This window comes from Lissotriton vulgaris, chromosome 2_1, assembly GCF_964263255.1.
Source record: "Lissotriton vulgaris chromosome 2_1, aLisVul1.2, whole genome shotgun sequence".
In the NCBI taxonomy this organism is placed as follows: domain Eukaryota; kingdom Metazoa; phylum Chordata; class Amphibia; order Caudata; family Salamandridae; genus Lissotriton; species Lissotriton vulgaris.
The window spans coordinates 1069947048-1069967442 of NC_141687.1; the positions used below are offsets into that span (position 1 = coordinate 1069947048).

Genomic DNA, 20395 nt, shown 5'->3' on the forward strand with positions numbered 1-20395 from the left:
TGAGCCCTACATATTACTTGCAGAGAGACCCCAACCTACTAAGACCACCCCAAGAAATCTACTTTGTTCACAGATGGAAGAGATGAATTCCTTGTTGTGCTGTAGGATACTGTATTAGCCCAGCTGGCTCCCCATTGAATGGTGAAAAAGAAACAACTATCCTCAATCAATTTCCCTCCGAACAGAATTCACAAGTAGGTGGGCCTGTAGCCAAGTACCTACTTATCTGTCTTCAAGGTAGAAGTCAAAGATCATAGCAGTTACCAGCACTAGTGTTTACTCACTAGGCAATTTGGAAGGCATAAAGCAAACAGTGACTTTCTGTGAACAGGACTCCGAGGACTTACAGCAAGCACCTCCAAGTTAATATGAGATCTCGTTTCACTTCTAGCAGGGATCTTGTGTGACCCTTTGGGCTCTATATTGTCAACTTCCACTTGTACAGAGGTTGCAAGGCTGAACAATGGGCATCCCCAAATGTAATATGGACGTCATAACACTGACTTCAGGGCACAAGTCCATGGTGGAATAAACAGCAAGACAACCTGCTATATATGCAAGTTTTGTTCTCCACCACATTGTAGAGAACTTACAGGCTGTACATGGCAATAGCAAGGTACTGTGTGTGATGGCCAAAACGCCACTACGACACACACAATGATGAAGTAAAGTGAAAAGTAAACACAGGAGCAAAACCAATGCTCACTATCAGCAGGGTTATCTAGACAAAACCACTTTGATGGATTTGTTTTTGCAACCCAGCTCCAAGTCTCACAGAGTGGCAATTATGTGTTCTATTTAAAAACAAACTATATTTGCTGGAATGATCTTCTCGATCTTTGGAAGATAACAGTGTGTTCTGACCACCCTCTAAGCTCATACACTTCGCTACTTTTCCTTTTACTCCCATCCTTATTCTCTAGACTCCACTATTACGGTGTAACAAGCTTCAAGCCATCAAATCAAGAATGGTCCTCCTCCTTCATAGGACCTCCACACCGCATCCACTACCAGTGCTACTCACCTTCCGGCCTCTCTTCTTTCTGTGGAATAACTTTCTCGCTGTCCTTGGGAGAGGATGTTGCATTCTTGTCAGTCTCAGCTTTACTTTTCTCCTTGTCTTTCTTGGGCTTGGGTTTGGCAAACTTGGCTTTATTTAGCAGATACTGCACCTCCCGGTCCAGCATACCCAGTTTCAGCTCAATGTCCTTTGAAAGCAGCACTGGCTTTTCAGAGGGTGCCAGCTTGCCCTGTTCTGCAACAGTCTGGTTTTTCCATGTCTGAATGAGGTAAAAGATTAGGGTGTTAGATGTGGCCATTTACGTAATCTACAAACAAACATCTGTCCTATCTGTTAACTGCTGCAAATCCAGTCCTGGAGTATGTGCCAAGAGGGAAAACCAATGGCATCAGCCGCCCCACCATGTGAGTATTTACAGCCACATCTCACCTCACACACCAACTCAATGGCAACTTAACGGGGTCCCGTAAGCCCCATCCCACAGCTTAACAGGGCACCTTCCACAACTGGCTATAGCCGCCAAGTAGTAATAGTGAGGACCAACTTTTCCCATAGAAAAAGCATTTTTTGTTTTGCCGATAACTGACACCATTTGGGGAATTTTCACTAAATGTTCCCAAAAAAGAAAAAAAAGGGTCAGAGTTTGCCTAGTCCTGTATGGAAAGTTTAGGGCGATCCATCAAGCTGCGGGTAGAGGAAAAAAAGGGGTCCCAAAACACTTTTTCCAATGCAACATCTAGGGGGATTTTCCAGTTTTTAGACACTGCCACAGCCCGAACCGCTGAACAGAATTACATTAAATTTGGCAGAAAGCTAGATCTTGGTCAAGAAAGATCTTTTTGTAATTCGGTGTAAATCTGTTCATTAGTTTGAGGGTTATTAATGAAAACAAATTATAGATATCTAGGGATGCGGAGCTACGAATATCAGTGCAGCCAAAGTCCAATGGGAGCAAAAAACCCTCACCCATTCACACACCATACACCTGCCACACATGGCTGTAGGGCTTGCGAAACATGCAGTTGGGTGTTGTGGCCAGCCATGCCACAAACGGCCAAAAGCTGTGTGCAGTAGTGGTTGTATTAACGTAAGGTAATTAAGTATTACTTAACTTAAAAAAAATTGAAATTCACAGAAAAAAACAAAGGCTACAGGTAGGTTATTGTTAGGTTCACGTTACACCCGCACAAAACCACAGAAGTTCAGTTATAGTTCTACTTTACATTTACGTTAAGAAACTATAACTTGTGGCCTAAAGCTTTTTAAGAGCACCTGCCAAGAATCAGACATTATCTGAGCCACTTTGTTCTTTATTTCCTGTACATAATTATATTGATTTTCATGACATTTGACATGCACATTTTTTGATTAAGTCATAAAATTATGGTTTGACAAAGTTTTAGGTTACCCATAGGACAGGACATTGTCAGATTTATCATGAGTTATTAATTCCTATTTTGATAATAAAACAGTTTTTTTTAATGGTTTTGCTTGCCATTCATTTGTGTTCATACATATAAGCATCACTGCATTGAATTAATAGGCTGCCTGGGGTCTTTACATTCACTAAAATTATTTAACGGCACAAGTTATAGTTGTACTGATCTGAAGAAACTATAACTGCAGAATTTCTATGTTTTTTTTGGGAGTGAAACATGAACCTAACTTTAAAATCTCTAACTTTTTTTCTCTCCAGTGAATACATTATATATAGACGCATCCACACACTCTTTGAAAAACAATATATACAAACAAATTGGTTACACCACATCAAACCAGAGTACCTGCAATATCAAACCATACACCCTGCAACTGAATCTATGGTTCTTTACCTGCAATTACCACTACTTCATATTTCCAACAGAGTACTTAGACCAAAATAGTTTTGGCGAGACAAGCATTCATAACGGTCTCATATCAAAACCAGCTTCCAGCAGGTAACATTCTAAAACATGTGCAGCTAGCTCCTGGGCACTGAATTCATCCCATGTGGGACTTTCGAACGTCCAGCAGTATTGCCTCTCACAGAACCCCTTACCCAAGTCTCATTGATCACTTTCTCTAGTGTTGCCAGTTCCACCTCAGTGAAGATCTGATCAGCTTCCGGGATCATCCGGGCTCCCCTGTGGAAAGACGGTAAGAAATTTGTACTTTTAGAAAGAAAAACGTAGATGAGAGAGTAATTAATGCAAATACAACAAATGCCTAACTGAAATAAACTGTACACGGAACAAAATTGATAAGCTGCAAGGTAAATCAAAAGGCAATTCGAAACCGCGATTGGATGGGAGTCATTAAAATCATTTCGAGAAAAAGTAACTGCCATGGTCGGTCCCAAGCCCAGCTGCGAAACGAGGAGTGTTATGTGTGACCCCGCAGACTATCAGATTTCACAGACTCAACATCATCTCCTACGCAGAGGACACTCAACTAATCCTCTCGCTCACCTAGAACCCCTCCAACACCAAAACAGACTTCTGCATCGCCATAACCAACGTGGCAAAATGGATGAGAAACAGCTGCCTCAAACTCAACTCAGACAAAGCAGAAGTACTGATCTTTGGAAGGAACATCTCCGTATGAGACCACAGCTCATGGCCTGCAGAACTCGGGCCAAAACCACACCAACAGACCATACAGTAACCTCAGCAGATGGGGTCATGTAGATGTTGAACAGGTTGTGGCTGAGTTATGACCCTTGGGGTACAGGTCAAATGGTTACTGACTGAAGCAAGTTTCGATGTGACTATGCTTGGTGCTCACTCTGTCAGGGGAGCTACGGCTTCAAAATCCAATATGTTGGGTTTTCATCTAGAGGAGATCATGGTTCTCAGATACTACTTGTAAACGTTTTTATTATAAACCTGAACTTTTTTTTAATATTAAAAATGAATGTTGCCTCTGTGGTGGTGGATCAACTTTAAACAAACATAATCTGAGCCTCTGGTGCTGAAATAGAATGAAAATTTTCAAGCAGTCATGTCAAGAACTGTCAATTCTATTAAGGAAACCGATGAGAGGATTATCCCCATACGTGCAAATATTATATCAACATATGAAATTACTAGGTTGATGACTTTGCTTCTCACCCTGCTAGTTTAAAGTATAATATGTAGCGTAAGTTTCTCCGGTTTTCATTTGTTTGGCAAGTTATGAAAAGATGCAGGGTTAAGCATCTTCAGAGCTGATGGTCTGACCTTCCAGACACAAGGCTGCCAGCTTCGCCTCAGAGTGTTCACAGTGTTCGCCACATCTTCTTCCATTGTTAGATCATGTTCCAGTGTCCAGAGGAACAACTGGACACAGAGGACTTGTTAATTGTTCTTGTTTGTGGATTTTCGAAAGACACTTGATTTTGCAAAGAAATAAGTCGTCCCTGTGTGTTTTCTGTTGTATAGGGGCTGGTAAGTCCTGATTGGTTGAGGGGCTTATGGGAAATGGGGTTTGAGTTTTACTGTTTTTTGGATTGGCTAATGAAGTTTTGCATTAAAGTTAGAGAAGCATAATCCTAGCCTCCTTGTCCTTAAGAGAATTGAAAATTCTTGGTGCGAATACTTGAAAATTCACTGTGTAATAGCCACTCCGAAAAACAATCGCGGTTGGGCCGTCACAAGCAGATACTGGAGATTTTGCTGTATGCTGTGCAAGCCTCGCTCACTCTACGTCCATACTTTTCTTTGGCTGGTGTCACTGTCATAAAGGCTGGCTGCCGATTCATTAGGAGGCTCGTTAGTCCCTCTTTGTTACTGCCATGTCGCCCTTTGTTACCGCCCATGAGGACTCGATCTTTTACTGTGTCCTAACTTGGAGCTTTCATTACCAGTTTCGAGAACTAATAACTTCATTAAGGGACACAGCACACACGGGGTGCCAGATTCTGTACTGGCGTTCGCTTCCTAATGTGATTTGCATTTTTTTTTCTGTAAAACTAATACAGAGCGCAGTGCCAGCTTCAGGGTCACTGTGCTTGGTTTATTTTATTATTTTTAAAAATGTAATACAGAGCGCGGCACCCGCTTCAGTTACACAGTGCTCTGCAATGCATTAAGCGTTGCTTTTGGTATTTAAATGACAATGCCTTTTCATTTTTTATATAAGGCATTACCATTTAAAAGCCAATAGCTCCAAAACTCGCAGTTGCGAGACCTATTGCATTGTAAATGCTTGTTGTAGTTTTTGTCCCTAAGTATGAGGTGTGTGATGATGCTTCTGGCGAGGAATACATGAGACTGCCTCATGTCTGCAAGTGTTGTGCTGGTTGGGTCCTCTTAGTTGAGAGGATAAATTGGCTTGGGGGACTGCAAATGTGGTGAGTTAATAAATACACTGTCCACAAGGTGGGACACAAGACTAACTTGGAGTGACCAAAATTAGTGAATTATGATGTCCGTGGCCACAGTATTTCGCTAACTAATGCCCATTTTCTAGCTACCCCGATAGTGAGTTTAAGCTAAGGAGTTAGTGGTCAAATTGTTTTATTCCTTTTGACAACTAGTGCCTTTTGCAAACAGAAAAGCAGAAACCACCTGCCAGCCATTGACCAAGTGCCCGCTCTTGTGAAATGGCTAAATCAGTGAGTGCCAGGAGAGGGCCAATGCCATCTGGGCATGGCATGATTGGTACACAGCACTGCTGGGCCATGCAGGATTAGTTCATCCAAGAGGGCCTTACATTCTTTTTGTACTTTTGAAGTTATGGATTAAATGACCACACGTCCCAGAATGCAAAGAGTAGATAGACATGGAGAATGACCTACTCATGCAGAGATCATGTGATACATTCTCGTTTATCCCCACAGCAGTTCACAGATGGCATTATTATTATTATTATATTTAAGCTTGTAAAGCGCGCAGCTACCCGGAGGTTTCCCAGCGCTAGAACCAGATTAAGGGAGAGAACAAACTGAAAGAAGAAGAGGTAGATTATTGGTTAAATAACCAAGTTTGGACTTCTCTGCTGAACTTGAGGTAACAAGATTCAGTGCGCAGTGGAGGTGGAAGGGAGTTCCATAGGAAGGGAGCCAGAAAGGAAAAAGAGCGACCACCCATTCTGGCTCTCCTAACTCTGGGAACTTGAAACCTATACTGATAAGATGAACGGAGAGTGCGAGTAGGGCAATACCGGTGAAACAAGGTCCTAAGGTAGGGAGGGGCCAAACCTGCATTGATTCTGTGCATGAAGCAAAGAGCCTTAAATTTCGCACGGCTTTCAATGCGTAGCCAATGTAATTTACGAAGGGAATTAGAAGTGGAGGAAAAGGTGGGAAGTTTACAGAGCAGCCGATCTGCCATGTTTTGGACTGTCTGCAGTTTACGGGTCACCTCTTTGCACGACCCCAGGAGAAGAATATTGCCGTAGTCCAGTCTAGAGGTGATTATGGCCTGCACTTCGGTTTTCTGTGTCTCCTGAGGGAGCATCCAAATGATCTTGCGGAGCCACTTAATGATGGTAATACAGGTAGAAGAGGTTTTGACCACGTGGTGCTTCATGGAGAGTTGGTCATCAAAAATGATGCCAAGATTGCGTGCTGTTTTTGAGGGAACGGGGAGGGTACCCATCCGAGAGGGCCAATGTTGGGGCCCCCACAGATTAGTGTTCTTACCAAACAGAAGAAGCTTAGTTTTCCCCCCGTTCAACTTGAGTTTGTTTTCGTGCATCCATGTGGCGATGTTACTAAGCCCTACACTGAGGGAAGAGGGAGTGGAGAGAGAACCGAATGAAAGAGAATAGATGATCTGTGTATCATCGGCGTATGAGTAGATAATTAACCCAGCTTGTTCCGCAACTGTAGCCAAAGATCTGACATACAAATTGAAAAGTAAAGGGCTCAAAATAGAGCCCTGGGGGACACCATACGCCGATTTGTAGGTTTGAGAGACAGAAGAAGAGGAGAAGACTTGGAAGGTAGGGTCAGAAAGTAAACTAACGAACCAGTTGAGGGCCGGGCCGTTAATGCCAGATGATTTAAGGGCTTTGATAAGGATGGGGTGGGAAACAGTGTCAAATGCGGCACTCCGATCAAGCAAAATGAGTGCCACGGTTTCCCCCCCCATCCACTCGGCATTGAATGGTTTCTGAGACCCCCAGCAGAGTGGATTCTGTCGAGAAACCGGATCTAAAACCTGATTGAGATGGATGAAGAATATTATTGGATTCAACATGCTGGGTAAGTTGTGTATTGATGTGTTTTTCCAGTATTTTTGAGAAAACAGGGAGGAGGGAGATGGGACGGAAATTGGATGGATTATTGGGGTCGTCATTAGTCTTTTTTAATAAAGGAACAATCATGGCATGTTTCCATGTGGAGGGTACCGTGGCTTCTCTAAGAGAAGAATTGAGTAAATCCAAAATAAGATTAAGGGAGGAGGTGTCCAGAATTTTTAGAATTTGAGGGGGAAGTGGATCCAGTGGAGAACCAGACTTAATGTTACTAATAATATTGAGAAGTATAGAGCTATTAAGGAGATCCCAATTACAGATATGTTGAGCAGGTAAAGGGGAGGTTTCCTCTAAGGCTTCAGAATCGGGAAAGATCACAGGATCAAATCTGTTAGAGGGGCTATTCTGTTGTAGGGGTGTGTGGGCATCAACACTGTACAGGTCTGTCAGAACATGGCTGTACAGCCTTTGGTTGAAGAGCATTTTGGATTCATCCTTCGAATGTAAAAACTGCATGTGAGAATTCCAGTGGGCCCCAGTTCTGCCCTGAAACCGGATATTGGTGTCTAAGTATACATTTGGTACAGTTTTTTAATTTAGTTATTTAACAGAGTAGTTCCACAGAGACACTACATAAGTACAACAGTAATCTTTTAGATTAAAGAATATATATATATATATATATATACACACACATACATATACACATATACACGTACATTCGCCACACAAACTGAGGCAGCAGCCCCAGCCCAATCTCAAATGACGAAGGAGCAGACCAGTTTTTTAGTGCCTAATCAAGGTGCTTTATTTCCTCCAGCAAGCCAGCCGCCATTAAGCGTTTCGCTTTCCACAAAGCTTGATCACATGGCATGTTGCTAAGAGCTAATGCCGGTATTTGAAGTGCTAGTGCCAGGCAATTCCGCCCGTGACAAAGGACACAGTAGTGTTTGAAACGCGTTGGGCTATGAAATGGCTGAGAGGGAGCTTGTACGCTTACCGAACTGTGTTTGCCTCAAATAAATGGTGTTAACCTCCTGTGATGTGGAGTTTCCTCAAAGGGCAACTTTCCACGTTGGAGATGATATATCTCACAGACAGCCCGTATTGCTGAAAAACGGAAAGCACACAAGTATCCTCATAATCAAGGTTTATTTTCAGACCCTTTCACCCCCCGATAGACGCGTTTCGCCTTCCGGTTTCGTAAAAAAAAAAAAAAAAAATTATATAAAAACGTCAGAAATGCTGTTTTAATCATGAATAACAAGAACGAAAAACAATTATTGGTGCATTATGGAACAAGGAGTTCCCGCTGCTTCCGTTCTTGTTTCCTATTGGAGGAACTGCCGTTTTGAACAGATTGGAGCCCCGCCAATATGGTGATTAGAAGTATGTCAAATTGGGGGCTGAGCAGAGGACTAACTAGAGGCTTGGCACTGAAGAAGGTGTAATCAACCGAAATGCATTTGCCGAAATAAAGCCATCATGTTGACTTGTCCCGAAGTGCTCCGTGTGTTTATTGTGCTAGCGAGGCAAGAAGGTTTCACCCACCTGACGGAGGCACCCGCTGCTGTGTTCGAACTACCGGTGAATGGAGTAGTGGATATATATATATATATATATATATATATATATATATATATATATATATATATATATATATATATAAATAAAAAAAATTTTAATTATTTTTTTTTAACGAAACCGGAAGGCGAAACGAGTCTGTCGGGGGGTGAAAGGGTCTGAAAATAAACATCGGTTATGAGGATACTTGTGTGCTTTCCGTTTTTCAGCAATACGAGCTGAGATTATATATATATATATATATATATATATATATATATATATATATATATATACATATACACACACACACTTTTGTTTAACACCAAAACTCCAAATGGATTGAACGTAGAAGAGGATTTGCATGTACATTTGGTATAAATTAAAATTCCATTTTCATCTGATTTTAAGTAGAATGTTGATTTGAAATTGAGGAAACAAGAGGATTAATAACTAATTATGCAGCAAGTTTAATTAAGTTAAAGCCAAGTAGTCCGAGGAAGTGTAAAAATAGCAACGACGTGCTTTGAATCAAGTACTGAATCAATAATTGCTGAATATGAAGAGATGCGCCCAGATTCCGTGCAGGACTTATAGCTGTGGCAAATTGGATGCGTAGCAATTGCCTACAGCTTAATGCTAAGAAAACCGAGGTCCTGATTTTAGGGAAGCAGGCGGAACTTTGGGGAGACAAGTGGTGGCCTCCCGAATTGGGGGTGTCCCCCATTCCAGCGGCCGAAGTTAAAAATCTGGGGGTCTGGCTGGACTCTAACCTCTCTTTTACCAGTCATACTAAGAAGACAGCAGCTACCTGCTTTGGTATTCTGCGAGGACTGAGACCTGTCCTCAAATTCTTCGACCCTCCCACTCGGCAACTGGTGGTTCAGGCCTCTATCCTTGCTCGGCTGGACTACGGGAGTGCCCTGCTGCTTGGAGTTAATCAGGCTGAGGCTACTAGGCTTCAGAGGGTGCAGAATGCTGCTGCACGGGCCATTGTTGGCCTTCCGAGACGATGTTCTGTCTCTACTGTCCTGACCTCCCTTCACTGGCTTCCGGTCAGACAGAGAATCAAATTTAAGGCTCTCTGTCTGACATTTAAGATTTTGAAGCTTTCCTCTCCTTCTGCCCTCGCGGGCCTTATTTCTCCGTATGTCCCTACGCGGTCCCTCAGGTCTGAATCTCACCACCTGGCGATTAAGCCTAGGTTCAGACTGAGCAGGATGGGAGGACGCTCTTTTCGTATTCTGGCGGTTGATCTATGGAATTCCCTTCCTGTACACATTCGTGCCCTAAATAGCCTGACTCTTTTCAGACGCGCCATTAAAACCCACTTGTTCGCCTCTGCTAATTGATCCCTTTTCTTTTCAGCTTTGACCTGTTATGTTGTGGTACCTGATCAGGCGCCAGGACGCCCCTTCGCTGGGGCAGCTGTGCGCCGAATAAAAGTTATTAAGATAACATAACATAACCAATTTGAGTGTTTAGCACATGTTTGCTATATACGAAATTGTATGAAAGGTACTGTATGCACTAGCACTTTATTTATTTCATTAACAATATTTGCACAATAATATATCAGCATAAGCACCTTGTTGACTCGTTGAAATATCGTATTTATTGATTGAGAAGTATTTTGCACTTTTGTTGCTATTTTGCACGAGATTATAGGTACTGTAAAACTTTTGCAAATTTGCACGTGATATCCTATGTACTGTAATGCACATTATCAGATTTTAAGATATTATTTTAAGTTTTTATACAGTACTAAATTGATATCATTTCTGGTCTATTGGCAGAGTCAAAGATGGGATTTGACTTAGCTTGGGGGCACTAGCCCGATATCCTGTTGCAAATGGACACGGAGACCGACAAAAAAGTGGGACTGGATGTGCCGATGTGTAACAGACCATGAAAGACATTGGGAATTTGTTTGCTACATTGAGATGCTATCAAAGAAAAGCAACAGAGATGTGGAAATGAACTTTTATCTATGCTATAATAGTGAAAGTTTTTCCTCAAGTAATTTTAGCATGGTTTCTGTAAATAATGAATTTGAGAACATTCATATGCATTACACATGATAATTTGGTAGTGATGTTTTTAACTACTGGATTATTGAGTTAGTCACAGTGAAATGTATTGATGTTACATAGATAAGCATAGTCTGTTTGCCATATCCATTAGGCAATTACCACGGTTTAAAAATGTTTGATTTTATGTGACTTCCCATTTTTAGAAAGGCAGTGTGCCGAAACGCGTCAAGCGGATAAATAAACAAAAGCTTAATGGTGAAGCTTACCCGTGTGTCGGAGTCAGATTTCTGGAGAAAGAGTCGGGAGTGGTTGGAAAATATATATACACACACCATATTGTTAAAAACATTCTTACATTTTTAGAAAAGATTAAAAAAAATGTAGTCAGCCGTTAACAAATATTTCCATATGGGTGGTTGCACAATAAGTGTAATGCATCCTCGTGCGTTTCAACCTGACATTTTAAGAATAAGGGTCTAATGAACTTCTTAAAAATGCAATAATATTTGACAAAAGAAAAAGTACACAAATTGTACCCCGCATTTTAGAGTCACAAAACTGATAACCTCGATGAATGCCAATTCCTCTTTTTTTGAACCATACATTTCCTCCTAGTGCAAGTGAGCGAAATTTAAATTTCGCAAATGCACTGCGTGCAAATGGGCACATTCCTGTTTGCAAGCAAATTTGCATTACCACGGCCCGCATCTTATGAGAGAGAAAAAAAAATCACCTTTTGAGCCAAAGACCAGTGTGTTAAACCATCTTGAAAGTTTTTTTATGTGCGCTAAGTTCTTTAGCCTTAATCTCAAAGTATTACTTTTTTTATGTGTAACCACTCTTTTGCAATTAAGTCCTAACAAGTTTAGACAAACAGTAAAAGTTTATGAAGACAACTAGATCTTTTTCATATTATAGGTAAATTAACACCCAATGTTTTTTTTTTTTCAACTAGTGTTCAGGACTGATAAAAAAAGTTAAATGCATAACAAATAACAAAACATGACAAATAACCTTCCATAACAAATAACCTTCAAATAAGCAATATACTATTTCTGTTAGGTTTAACTCAAGACAAATCATTCAGGAGAAAATAGAGCTTTTAAGATCAGGATCAGGTTTCCAAAGTTTGGATTTGACAAGGGTTGATGGAACTTATTGACTGTACTTTATTTGCATATAATGTAACCAAGGGGATTTCACCCATTGTATTTTTGCAATATAGGCCTTAATGATTAATTGCACATCTCTTAACAAGTGTTTTAACAAATTGCTGTATGCCACAACCAGTCCATTTCGCTGTGGACAACTGACCTATATCATGATTTATCCGGGTCAAATTATTTGACATGTTCTCACCCAAATAGATGTAGTCTTTTACTATTTCACATCTTTTTCCTTTATAAAACATGAAATGGGGAGTTTTTAAACCTTGGACACCCATTATAATTATTTTACTTTTCTCCTTATCAATGGAGAGATTATAATGTTCAATGAATAAGGCCAAGATGTGACTTTGTCTCTGTAAACCTATAGGAGCAAGGACCATTATGGCAGGGACATCTGCATACATTAATTTCAATATTTCTTTTTCCCCCCGAAGTTTTCACCAGATGATCAGATAAATATAAAAAGAACAATGGGGTCCTGTTAATTCCTCATTCTAAGTCTTCCAAACAGTGCTGCTACTCCGGTTCCGTCAGGGATTCCTCCAAGTCTTCCAGACAGTGCTGCTAGCTGCTACTCTGGTCCTATCGGAAATTCACACATTTTAAGTCCTCTAGACAGTGCGGCAGCTGTGTCTCTGGTTCCAGTGGTAATTCCTCATTCCAAGTCCTCAAGACAGTACTGCTAGTTGCTTCTCTGTTCCCAAAGGTAATTCCTCATTCTAAGCCCTCTCGGCAGTGCTGCAACTGCTTCTCGGGTCCCAGTGGTAATTCCCCATTCTAAGTCCTCCAGACAGTGCTGCGTCTCTGTCCATACATCCACTACACTCCAAACCAAAACACATAGATAAAAGGCATTGTCATTTACAACGTCAATAGCTCTAACTCTGACAAATGAGACCTTTTGCATTGCAAATGCTTCTTGTTGTATGCTGCTATCAAGTGGTCTGAGAGTGTAATGCAGGTTGAGCTCCACTGAAACCTCCTGTAATTTCATGTGCACATCGCGGTCTAAACACAAATATTCTAAGCATGTGTTACGCTTCAACCTAAAGACCTAGTGGAATGGGGTTTAATAAAATTGCGTTACTTGCCTGAAAAAGGCAAACTGTGTGCTCAACCTCTGAATTACTGTAACCCATTTTTTAAGAGGGAGTGCTAGCTACTTATCTGACTTAATTTAGACCATCTTCCCTGGCTTCTTAAGGAGTAATACAACAACCATTAGTCCTTGCTCAACCAGTCCCACAGGAGTGAAAGAATAGATTGAGCATTTGAGAATTATTTGGTGGCACAGGATGGTCTAAAGCTTAGCGCAAATGAAGAAAGCATTACTAATCAGTGTGCTATTCAATGGTTGCGCACACAAGGGTACGCAACCATTGAATAAAGAACAAGGTCAAGGTATACTAACCGTGTACTTTTAGGTGAAAATGAGCATAAAAAATGCATTTGCCGAGTCGATAAATTTGGCAATTACTCATCATGAGTTATACTGTCAGGCACAGGACAAAAACTATTGAGGACCTTGTTGCCAGATTAAAGGACTACCAAGTAAGTTCCAGATTGGGGCAATGACTGATTAACTAATTAAGGATAGCTAGCAGTGCAATGCTCTAGGATACACTGCAATAATACAGAAGAGGGTAGTGAGACTCTAGGAAACCTCTCAAAGAAGCCATCAAGATTGCTAAAATAGTGGAAGAGTTAAACACTTGCTTGAAAGAAATAGATAATTGGGAATGAGGAATGGGTCATGATGTAGCAACTGCAGGGAATCAGATTAGTGAAGTAAATGCCGTAAGAAAGAAGCAGTTCAACTTATGCCTTGAATCAGTAAGGATAACACGGGTAAAGAAAACTCAGTGCTGTGGGTTTGTAGCAGGTGAAGGTGTCAATACCACAACTCAGATTCCAAGAATTATGCGTGAGACATGGATTGCTGGAGCTGCTGCAAAAAGGCACATTTCACTCAGACATCCAGAGGGAGAGACCAAATTAATGTTGTATTAACTGAATAGGGTGCTGAAATGTATACGGTACTGACTGCGGAGAATGACAGGGATGTCGTGTGAAGGAGATATAGGACAAAGGCTGCATTTGTAGTGAATGACAACGAGGTAGAACTGATGGTAGACTCAAGAGCAATGTAAACAGTTATCACGTAAGAAAGTTGGTGGAAACATGGGCATAAGCTCCTTTACAAACCAAGGTCACGCATCTCAAAGGATAGCTTTATAGATGTGGTGGGCTATTTGTGGGCTAACATTGCCTTCAAGGACAGGCAGATAAAGTGTATGGGGCTAAGGGCGGACCACATAATCCCTAATCCTAGGGGGATCCAACCAGGTAACTGTGTTTCAAGTCAGCAGTACAGATTAAACTGTTAGCGATGCCAAGGCAGTGTTCTGAATGAAACTGGGTTGGTTTCTTTTGAAGGTTATGTACACAAGATTGATTTGAAGGAGGGAATCATTTCGATTAGACATAGGGCCAGGATGATATCTTTAGCAACAAGGGATAAAGTCATGAGCATGCTAGTTGACATGGCCAGTGGGCACCTTATCGAACTAGGTGGAAACCCCTCAGAGAGCTTTTCCAGTGGTGAAAAGGAAGATGTATGATGGCAAATTGAGATTTTGGGTTGACCTACACAGTCCCATGCAAAATATAATCACGCAGAGTTTGCCTCAGTCCAGTATAAATGAGATGGATCAGAGCTTAAATAGGGCTAATTACTTCTCAAATTGATCCGAGTGCTTATCACCGAATAAAATGATCCCCACACCCCAAGTCATTGGCAGTATTCATTAATCCTGAGGGGACGTTTTGATTCAAGTATCAGCCTTCAGGTATAATCTATGCAGCAAGGTAATAAAAGAGGATGATTATTTCTATATTAAAGCATCAAAAGAAAGACGTGTTCTCAGGAAGACATCAGAGTCTTTGGGAAAACATTGAGGAACACAACATGGCACCGAGAGAAGTGTTTAACAGATTAAAGAGGTCAGGATTAACCTTTAAATAGACAAACGTAATTTTTTTTTAGAAGAAACAGAACATTTAGGTTACACCATTTCGACAGTGGGGTTGACACCATAGGCAGAACTGATATGAGCAATAAAACAAGAAACAATACCAAAAGGAACCAAGGGTGTTCTTTTATGGGCTTCGTAGACTACTATTCAAAGTCTGTGACCGATTTTCTGGGGAGAACGGAAACTTCGAGCTTTTGATGAGGAAAAGTAAACATTTTCGGTGGTCTGATCCTAAGTAAAAGGCACGTAAATATGTAGAGTGATTTCAGGATCAAATATTCTTACCCCATTTGATGTCTTGAAAAAGACTTAGCACTGCGTGTGCCTTCAGGTTTGGTGCCATCCTATAGCAACTGAAAGGAAATGAGAAAACTGTGGCCTTTACATTACACCCCCCGACTACTGCAGAGAGAAACTATACCATCATAAAAGGGAAGCTTTGGCATTAAACTTGTTTCACACTTACATTTAAGGTTTGAATATTATATTGAAGACGGATCACAAACCTTTCTTGAGAACTGCAATCTTCGGGTGCATTAAATGTACCTGCAAAGATTGCGAGGTTAGCAGCCAGACTTCAGAGCTACAATTTCAAGTTGGAATACGCTCTAAGGTGAAACAGCAAACAGACAGATAGCTTGTCATGGTTACTCTCGCGATGTAGAGGTGAGGATGACTAAGGAGTTTGCGAATAAGTGAACCCTAGACAGGTCTACACCAAGACGAGGGTAGATGAATGTAGTGTCACCAAGTCAAGAGTGAATGGCAGCGGATTAGACTTTATAGGCCAAGAGGATTGCTCGAACGCCTCATGGAGGGCACAAGACTACCTTTGGAAGTCCCACAAATAGTCAGGCACACAGAAATACTATGGCATAGATTTGTTCGCATGGCGCTAAAGAGCCCAGTTTCATCGGGAACTCCCACTTTGGATAATAAAGCCAGTCCGAAATATGGCAGACAATGTGTCATTGCAAACGTGGCGTGATGGTGGGTGTGCACTCCTCAGAGACCTTTAACCTGGCGAGTTCTTCACTTTTGAGGAGGTTCAGCTCACCTTTTCTCCTGGGCCCAGTCATTTCATTCATCATGCTGGTTTGGCCGAACAAGCCTGACAAACATGGCCCAGCAGTGCCTCCACTAACATACTCTCTCAGGATCCTTTTAACATGTAGTGCGAACCACCACTTGATCTTGCTATTGTCCAAAAACATGATTACTGATACAGTGGGTCAAAGATGGCCTAGGACATGACCTGGATGCTCCACTTACGGAGGAGAAATAATTGCGAGTCAATGACCTCACTCATACCGTCTCCTGCAATGCTCGCTTTGAGCTGGTGCTTTATATTTTCTACATAGGACTTACCTTACTTCCATACGCCTGCAATGCATAGCGGCCTTGAGATTGGGCGCTTGCCCCAGGTGCAGTCAAGATAGGGCAAACTACATGCACATAGCCTGGCAATGTAGGGAAGTACAGGATTACTGGACCCGGGTAGTAGCAGAGATTCAGAGAACGGATACTGGTGCACATAAACCACAGAGCCGTCTCCTGGGTAATGGTAGACAACCAAGTTGTAGGATGAACATCCAATCATACCGGCCATATACAGGCTCCCTAAAGCACACAAAAACGTGCAGGCCCCCCCTTACGATAGCTATTGTTTAGAGTTTAAATTCCCTCACAGAACCAATAAGTAACACGTGGACTGTTTCTGGAGACAGATGGTCTAGAACAGTACTCATACATAAAGAACACCACAAACATGATTCACAAAATAGAAGGGATTGATTTTGATCCAGGTAATGAGTGGTTAGTGTTGCTAGACGTCGAAGCTTTTAGATACAAATATCCCCCAGGAAGAGAGTGCAGATAATGAAATACTACTGGATGAAATAGTTGACTCGTCAACCCATGCAAGCTTAATTGAGGAGTTTGTGGAGGTTATCTTCAACATAATATTACTCTTTAATAGGGATTTTTTTCTGCCAAACGAAGGGGACCAGAATGGGCATGACCTGTGCCCCCAAGACAGGCTTGTTTATATGTAGGAGAACCTTTGAAAGAATACACATAGAACATGGCCCCCTTTTTAGGTCGAGCCTAGCGCAGCGCACGTGCGCTGCTCTAGGAAAACGATCTCTTGGAATCACTCTGGACTTTTCACACTCTTTTCTTTAGCATTTTTCCTATTGGGCTTTGCGTGCGTTTCAAAAAAAGACAGCACGCAATTGGCAAAGGCGGGTGAATGTCCCACCTTTCCTAGGGAATGTATCTGCCTAGGGTTACGAGCAGGGGCGCCATCTGTTCGGGGTCATATCACCATCTGTTTTTAATTAGAGCGTTCGCCGCGCTGCCGTGCTCACTCGCCCCAGCTTCTCTCTCGCACCATTCTTTGCTTTTCGGGAAATATTTACTCCCAAAGCGTTTTGTCTCGGGAGCCAGCAGCAGCGGCGCACAGGCTGCCATCTGTTTGGGTCAGGTTTCATTTCAGACCTTGCCACTTTCATTAGAAGGCGCGTCCCCTCCACAAGAGTGTGCTTTCATTTTCTCTAAAACACAAAGGAACAGAAACTAAATCAATTACGGTGACCTCTTACTTTTCAGTGGAATCGTCAGCACCGTCTAATTAGCAGGTCTTGGCCAGAGCCTCACGGAAAATTACAAATAAGCTTATTATGTCCATCCAACTACTTTCAAATGACTCCAGACTGCAGTGTCCAGTTGAACGTGAACACCTTGCAATTCAGCAGCTGCTTCTCTAGAAACACCAGCAGCACGAAAATACTGACAATAAGCCAGACTCAAGTTAGCCTGCCAGGTCCACTCTGGTCCAAGCTGATTCTGTTGGCTCCGTAGGCTGACTCTTCCACCCTATTTATCCTATGTTTGACCTCACAACTGCAGGTTCGAACTCCAGCGCGTCTGCTCAGCCTTTCATCAGACTAGAGGCCGACAAACTAATTAACATTCATTTGGTTGGCAATAAACATCTGTTACTCGGCACCAAGATGCAGCATACTCCAGCCCCACCTTTACCTGCACACTGGGATAACTCACTTTCGCCTCCTTTCAATTTGGCTCCTGATTTTCTCTACTGTGCTTGCTTTCTGATTTGGTACTAGCATTATATAATGCAATCTTAACTTATCTTTTCGCTCCCCCACCTCAGAAGTCTGCAAGCACCTATCCTTTTATTCCTTTTAATTGTTTGCAGTATGTAGCGCGAGTGAAGGTATCAAAGCACTTTAAATAAGTACTAATTCCATTACAGAAATCTGCCTGGTGGGTGATAATGTGTTGCATGGCTAAACACTTAAGGTCCCAAAGGAGAGACCTATTGGCTATGCCAATGCTTGTTTTAACGTGTCTCCCAATGGTCACATTTCATTGATGACATGTTCTTTATATGGAATGGGAGCAAGGAAGATCTGAGCTCTTTCATAGAGTGGTTAAACTGTGGGGACCCAAATTTGAGGTTCACTTCAACTAGCTGGTCGGAATGTGACATTTTAGATATTAAGATTAAAGCTAGGGAGGGCAAATTGGAGGTGGATTTATTCACAAATCCATCTGATCGGAACGCCTTACTTCACTATACTAATAATTACACACGTTGACAGAAGGACAATATACGGGGGCGTGGCTTGGCGCCCAGGGGTAATGGCGGCGCCTGAGTGAGGCTCTGTCGCGGCTCCGGGAGGCTTACTGCTCAAAGTTCCCGGTTTCCAAATTGGAGGCGATGTTTGGACGTCAGAACCCCTCTGGAATGCTTTGCGACCCTTGAGATGTTCCCTTATTCACCGGAGGTGACACTTTATCGAACCGTGTCGGAGGACTCTCTCCGTGGTTGCGTCCGCCATCTTAGGTGAGCCGACGTGCTGTGCTCCTATTGTAGGAATGTGCGAGTCTTCCAAGATATATCCTTTTGACGGCGGTTGCCGAAATCGGAACATTCCTGCTGCTAGAGTGCTGTTGAAGCCCCTTTGCAACTCTCCAGACGAAGCACTTTTCAAGTGAGTGTGAGCGCCTTTACTTTAACCGCGGCCGCCATTTTGTGGAACTTGGCGCACCGTGCTCTCCACGCCAAATTGTGACTGCCTTTTCAATTTCTCTGGCTTTGGCGTGATTTCTATATTGCCTCACAATAGGTTTTCATCTCACTGGCATAGCATGTTCTTGGCATCATTCTGACACTGTGTAAGTGCGGCAGATTGCTTGTCGCCTACGCATCAGCTCAGTGGTTGTCTCAAATACTTCAAGAGACTTTCTCTCTTGGCTCATATGTCTACTTAGGCAATTTTCAACTGGATGGAAATTACATTTGCTAACAGTTATTGTTTGCGCTGCAGTCTATGACTTGTTGGTGATCCTGTATGCTCCGCCTGCTCTCAACACACTGTTGCGCTTTTATTTGGGTCGTTCTCCATGCGGTGCTCTCGGACCTGAGATGCCTTCCTTCTGCGACTTGTGCCGTAATTACGACCCCTTCATATTCGCATTCCCGGCCTGGAGGTTTTCATTTTTCAATAGTCGGGGCTCCTCAGACTCTTCTTACCATGTCTGTGACTACGCTCCTGCCTTCTATTGACTCTTACTCGACCAGGCGCTGGTTTTACTCTCCATTGGCTTGAATGCTCTACTTCTTAATTACAGTCGTGCCTGATGCCTCCACTGTTCCTTGCTTACATTAATATAGCCTCTGATTAGTATCTCAGACTTGATATCAAGTGACTTAACTCATCGCCATCAGGACCTTCTTCTCTCTTCGGAGGCATCCTTCATTGTACTCAAGTTCCTTGATGGCATTATCTGTTTTACTGCACTGACTGAGTACGTTGCGCAGTTGTTTTTCTCCAGTTGCTTCTTTATGGGACGACTCAAGTCTATGTCGCGCCTATCCTCTAAAACGCCAACGAAGGTGGCCTTTGTGAAAAATTCCAAACTATTTTCTGCTCTTTCTAAATTAGAGGACTCTCACCTCGTCTGGCTCGGAAGCAGCCATGAAATCTTCTCAGCCAGCACCGGGGAAAACCACCATTAAACGACTAAAAAAGGACCCCCCTTCGCCACATAAGCAATCCACACCTGTCTCTATGGAACTTTTGCTGGAAGAGATAAGATCTTTTCGCCCTTTTCTAGAGAAAATCGGGACACTGCGCCCTTTTATGGAAGAAACCAATGCCAAACTTCAGATTCTTACGCACAACTGGTCACAAATCGAAACGAGAGTCTCCTCAGTTGAACAGTCCGTCGCATCATTTCAGGAAACTCACACTACAGTTTCTCACTTAACCTCGCAGGTGGGCACCTTACAGAGGCAGGTGGAGGAATTGGAAAACAGAAGCAAGCGGAATAACCTTCGTATTTACGGCTTGGCGGAGGGTCTTGAGGGCTCGGATCCGCTTGCTT

At 42.4% G+C, this 20395-nt stretch overlaps 1 protein-coding gene across 2 annotated transcripts in view; it reads right to left on the bottom strand.

Annotated features, from left to right (window-relative positions):
• HYOU1 (hypoxia up-regulated 1) overlaps window positions 1-20395 on the bottom strand; it is a 212659-nt gene that overhangs the window by 20629 nt on the left and 171635 nt on the right. For both annotated transcript variants that reach the window (XR_015308457.1, XM_086956751.1), the window contains exons 22-23: window positions 3060-3144; window positions 1025-1280 (exon numbers count right to left, since the gene is read on the bottom strand). Coding sequence is in view for 1 of the 2 variants with exons in the window: in XM_086956751.1 (XP_086812877.1) it covers window positions 1025-1280; window positions 3060-3144 (341 nt within the window). In the remaining variant the exon portion in view is untranslated. The remainder of the gene's footprint in view (window positions 1-1024; window positions 1281-3059; window positions 3145-20395) is intronic.